Below are 6,062 nucleotides of genomic sequence, written 5' to 3' on the forward strand. Positions count from 1 at the left end.
TCGATAAGAGGAGCGGTGTCAGCAGACTATTATTTAGACCGATTATTAGCAAATTTCAATCTGACAATTTGACCGGAGAGTTAGAAAGGGCGTGTCTCGCTTCTGCCTTCTCGCACCGCGAGACAGGTTTGTGGCTTTGAGCGTCGCGATTTCGGTTTCGATACGCGTATCGTTACAGCCCTACTGATTACATAGGCGGTACAATTTTCGCCCCCGGTACAATTTTGGTGATTAAAGTTATTATTAATCAGGCTTCCAAGTGGCTGCAATCACAGGGCTTCGCTGGAAATGCTGCATTGCTTCTTGTCACCTCACCATTATATGTAATGTCTAAATGCCCTTAAATGTAAATGTATTTATGAGCTACACATGAAACGTGTCTATGTACTAGGGATGGGCGTGAGGAATCGATTACTCGAGTACTCCTCGTTACAAATGAACTCGGTTGGTGGACAGGCAAACTCGAGTTTGCATATACACACACAAACAAAGTTTTCTGAAGCGAATGTATCAATTTTCTGTGCGGCGCCACTAACGCATGCCGTGGCGTGGGCACAAAGCAAATGAAATGTATCAAATTTCTGTGTGGCGCGTTCCGTGCCGTGTGCAGGCACGCCAAAAAAGCAGTTGAAGCAAAGCGCAGCGAAGAATTGAAATACTTTAAAGAAATAGCATATCATAAGGTGAAATGTAAAATATGCCAAGCGAAATCGAGCTACCAGAGTACTACAAGTACTATGCGGCAACATATGCTCCTGAAACACAACGGTGAGTTCGGGAAAGCAGACCCGCAGCAACCAAGTGTGTCGGCTATTTTCACCGCCGCAAGATGCAGCTGTAATTCCGGCCGTGTAGAGAAGATCACAACGCTGAGTATTTCCATAGTCCATTTGCTGCCGTTTAATTTGCAGCTTTAAATAATTTGCAATGGTTAGGCTACTTGTTTCGTTTTTTGTTTTTTTTTAACTGTTACAGGCTTGGTTCGACGTGATTTAAATTGTGAGACGCATATTTATTTTTGTAAGGAAAATGTGTTTTGAATGTTTGCAAAAATGAACGAATACTCTGATAACTCTGACTGTTTTGATGGAGAATAAGCATTACATGTTGGTTGGTAATATTGCCGTTCATCATCAGGCCTATTCCTGCTGCAGATGCGTTGCATTCTAAAAATAGATTCGATTAAACGAGTACTCGATTGATCCTCGAGGAATTCCTTCGATCACTCGAGTTTGGAATTTACTACTCGTGCCCATCCCTACTATGTACATTGCAAACATTCTATGTTAAAAAAATTATCTTATTTCATGAGTAAAGTGGCCAGTTGGCTCGAGCTTTCATCACCATTGAGAACTAAATTTTTTGTTGTTCAGACAGAGCTGGTGGCTGTGGAGCCCCTTCCGGTGACCTATACGTCCGCTTTTCCCCGCCAAATGCAAGGTTGGTTATCACATGGGTGACGGCTGCTCACCCTGAGGCTGTTCACACACTTGAAGGAGTATCTGCACTTTTTGGACTTCCACTTCCCCTTCCCCCAACTCCTCCGGCCCGGGGCGTTGGCTGTGTTGGTGGGCGTGTCTGGGCGCTCCACGTTGGTCCCGCTCTCAACGCTGACCGCGTCATCCTACCAATGGGGTTGCAGAGTTAACAACTGATGCCGTCCCGCAGCCAATGGGTTCAAAGCGTAAACAGTGATGGATGAGATGTCCAGCCAATGGGGTCAAAGCATTGATGGTGAAGGGAAAATCTTGCCAATAGGATCGTAACGTAATTGACTGAGATTTTCTTGCCAATGGGTTCGTGGAGTGGTAAAAACCAAGGGCATTGACTGGCCAATTAAATGGAAGTATTAGTGATGCCATCATCAAGTGCGAATGTTTGTGTGAAAGTGTTGCTGCTTGTTCTTTTTGTCTTGTCCTTACTTTTAGCATTTCGTTTACCATTTTCCCTTAGTTTCTACTTTTGTTTGTATCAGCACTTTGTATTCTTATTGTATTTTATTCATCCTGTTTTTTTCTAATGCTGCTTGGCTATTGCAACAAATGAATTTCTCCTAAAGGGGATTAATAAAGTTGTATCGTATATAATAATGACTGCAGCCAATGAGTTTGAGTGTTAAAGGGGTGATATTATGCGACCAGGTTTGAGTGGGATTAGCCATTGCATGCCGTTTGAAAATCTGCCTTTTCCCATGCTCTAGTGACATCACAAGTGGGCGTGTCCACATAGATGTATGATGGACAGATAAGCAACAGTCCACTGGGTAGGCTGGTGGACTGATCTATCCAGCATACATCTAGGTAGACACTCCCACTTGTGATGTCACTAAGGCACAGAGTAGGGCAGATTTTCTAACTGCTTGTAATGGCTAATGGCTGGTTCAGACTACACGATTCTCAGATATTCCACCACGATTTAACATTGTCGGAAGACTGGCCACACAACAAGATTCGAGGGTGCGATGCTCTCTACTTTGTATTATTCACGTTTGCAAGATATTTAGAAAATCTAAGGTTTAGAACTGACATAAATGTTTTTTACATTTGTCATAAAGGTTCCAGTAGTTTTTATATCTGCTCAATGCAGCAACTCCTCACAGTAGTTGCGTTGCACGTGACATGTGCAATACAAAGTACCCGCAGCAACAACGTAGCCTAGCAACAGAGCGTCAACAATGGATCCCGAGTACCTAGCACTAGGCATTATGCTGGCGGTTTGAGGTTTATGATAGGTTATGATAGCTATTAGCACTAGGGCCCGACCGATATTGATCTTTGAGTGCCGATGCCGATTATTTTCAGAGAAAAATTACGATTACGATTTAATCGGCCGATTAAAAAATAATAATAATAAAAAAAAAAGCATATAAAACATAGTTTTTGATACCTAAAATATACTTTAAACACTTTTGACGAATATGTGAATTGAATGCAGAACCTTTGAGTGTTTTAGAATACATTTACAGTCAAAAATGAGTGTAATGTAAAATGTAAAATAAATAACTAACTCACAATGTGCTGCGCTCATGAGCAGTGACTAACACGTGCGTGCTGAGCAGTATGGTCTCTAGGGGTGTAACGATACATCGATGTAGATCGATACATCGATTGATTGGCGAACGATCCAGCTGCATCGATGCAACGCCCAAACATCGATGCATATCGCTGTATTACACGCTTTTATTATTATACATCTCCTTTCGCGGGTGTTGGTGAAACTATTTCTGCGCAAAGCGCCAAGCCGCTCGTATCCATTCACCGGTTAAATGAGGCAACAGCGAGCACATGTGTGAGCGCGAGGATGTCTAGTTTCGCTTTGGGTTGCCAGATTGGGCATACGTCCCGTTCTTCCAGCCTAACGTGATTATAAGTAGCCAAATCGGGCTGAAAAATGTGCCTAATCTGGCAACACGGGCGGCTTATCTTTACAGCCAAGATGATTCCGAGGGATGTTTGTTTTTAGAAGAAAACTATCCACACAGATCGGTTGGGAATGGTCTACGTTCAAAATGAAAGATCATTACAGGCTCTTTAATTTAAGCCATAAAAAACCTTTGGCACCTAAATGCAATTATGTGGCACTTTATTATTTGTATTAAAAATGGATTGTTTTTGTTTTAAATATCCGGAAGAGCAAAGAACGGAGACGAAAACATTGCAGATCGCAAGCATGTCACATGCTTGCGAGACCTCGTCTCGTCGCCGACCTTTCAAAATCGTGTACGACTCGCAAATTTGTCTGCAACGAACGAATCGGGGAAAAATCGGGCTGAAATCGTGTAGTCTGAACCAGCCATAATCAGATATCATACCTTTAGTCAAGGATGGCATCAGCAGCAATAACAAATACAGTGTTTCCCCCAGTAAATGCCTTAGTCAAGGTGGTCAAGGAGCGGGGGGGGGGGTCTCCCTGGTTAAATTCAATTAAAAAGCTTGATGTCACGACCATTGTTGTGAACATCGATGCATTATTGATCTTTATTTTTACACCTGATGGAAGTATGTTTTCTTTCCCTACGAGAGTTTTCTACTTTGTTAATGCATAATAATTAAAAAAAAACAAATAATAAAAAAAAAATTGATAATTTTTTTTATTTATTTTATATACATTGGTAGTCAAGGCGGGGCCCTATTGTTGATAAGGCGGCCGCCTTAACAACACAGTGCTGGGGGAAACACTGAAATAATAACCTTCAATAGTACATCCAATGGGATTTAGTTGCTAAAAGGCATACATAATGTTTTTGAACAGCTAATTAACTTGGAGTGTTTTTAAAGTATGGCATCAAGTGTATCAATGCGTTAACAATTATGGCATAATTATTATGCCTCTACTATAAGGGCAGCTCTGGGGAGATTTTTAAGGTCCCACCATGGCATGCCACCAGGTGTGGTGTGATATGCCGGTACAAGCCGTTTTGGAAATCTGCCCCTTATGACATCACAGTTGGGCGTGTCCACCTAGATGTGTGCTGGATAGATCAGTCTACCAGCCTACCCAGTGGACTGTAGCAAACGTTGTACACCAATCCGTCACACATCTGGGTGAACACACCCACCTGTGATGTCATAAGGGGCAGACTTCCAAAACGGCTTGTAGCAGCTAATCACACCACACCTGGTGGCATGCCATGGGACCTTTAAGATCAAGATGGACATAGTTGTTTCTGTCCAAAGAACACCATCATTAAAAGGAAAACCTCCAAAGATAAACGAAGAAAAAGGACAGATCTAGGACTTCTGAATAACCATCACATTTTGGCATCCCAGCTTGAACGTGGTGTCTTACACTTCACTACACCTCATATCTCCTATCACTGTTTTAGTTTATATTATATATTTAGCTGAGTAGCCTACTGCATACAGCGCTCAACTATTGTTTGTCATAAGTTTTATTCTTACTTTCCTTTGTATTATTCTCAACAAACTTCGGAACCCATCTCCTTGCTCAATTTTTCATTCCATTCAAGACTCGCGCTTTTCTCCGATTTTTTTTAATATTTAATATTTTTGAAGATAATCTACTTTTTGAAATCCTTACTTTTTAACATGGGAGGATTGGACGTTTTGAACTTTTGTTTAAATCCCTTCACTTGATTTAAGCCATATAACGTTTCTTTATGTCTTAATCTATGTGGCTTTATAAAAATATATTTTAAACCTCACTTTGTACTACAGCACTCACCGCATTATCTTGTATGGTTGCTGCTATGTGACTGTTGAGGAGTCAAGCCCAAGAATTGTACTCCTGTGTACTCGTAAATTAAGATGAAATAAATTATTCAAATTATGTGTTAAGAAGTTTAATTTCGGCCAAAAGCAGACAGTAGTATACCTAAAGGAAACTGTACTGTGAAGCAAAGCCCACAACATTTGCTGGACACGCATGGGCACAGATGTGGATTTTATCAATGGAAACGAAAAAGTGTGCTATGAGGAGACTGCTAGCTGTTTAGCACACCCGTCTAGAGGGCTAGATGCAAATCCTTTCAAATCAAGCCATTTCGGCTAGCTAGCCGGCTAATTATGTAGCAGCATAGCCATTCAGTGAAGTCACTTCGGCTAGCCGGCTACCTAGCTCATCGGCTAACTACTTTAGCATTAAGCTATCTAAACGGGCGCTCTGTTGACAGCGTTAACCCCAAACACAAAACGACGAAGATGCTTACGTTCTCGTCTCCCGACAGATCGGGGTTACTGTTCTCATCGCTGCTCAACTTCTGTTTCTTTGCAGGCATCTCTTTTCCCGCCGCCGGCGAAGGGGACTCGACCATGTTCTTGTTTTCCCTCATTTTGCGCGGTCTCAGCCTCTTCCGCCTCAGTCCCCGCCCTTTCCGTCCGTGAAGAGGCTAGTGCAACGCCCACTCGCCCGAGAAATGTGAACGTTTTAACCGGCTAACTCGGCATTCACAGAGTATCTGTGGATACCATATAGGTCCATGGTGGAAACCTATTGTTCTTGAGTTTATTATGTTAACTTTTTTTTTATATTTACCATTTCAAATAAGGTTCTAAAATAATATAATTATATGTTGATATATACAATTCTAAATCAATTTCCTT

The 6,062-nt window shown here is 41.7% G+C and overlaps 1 protein-coding gene across 2 annotated transcripts in view; it reads right to left on the reverse strand.

The window, feature by feature from the left end:
* The window catches only part of eed (embryonic ectoderm development), a 33,271-nt gene extending 27,444 nt beyond the window's left edge, over positions 1-5,827 (reverse strand). Inside the window, exons 1-2 of one of the 2 annotated variants that reach the window (XM_030353357.1) lie at positions 5,669-5,827; positions 1,472-1,624 (exon numbers count right to left, since the gene is read on the reverse strand). In XM_030353357.1, coding sequence (XP_030209217.1) covers positions 1,472-1,624; positions 5,669-5,791 — 276 coding nt within the window. In that variant the 5' untranslated portion in view covers positions 5,792-5,827. The remainder of the gene's footprint in view (positions 1-1,471; positions 1,625-5,668) is intronic. The other variant, XM_030353358.1, reaches the window with a different exon arrangement.
* Between the last annotated feature and the right edge of the window lie 235 nt (positions 5,828-6,062).

This window comes from Gadus morhua, chromosome 4, assembly GCF_902167405.1.
Source record: "Gadus morhua chromosome 4, gadMor3.0, whole genome shotgun sequence".
Lineage (NCBI taxonomy): Eukaryota > Metazoa > Chordata > Actinopteri > Gadiformes > Gadidae > Gadus > Gadus morhua.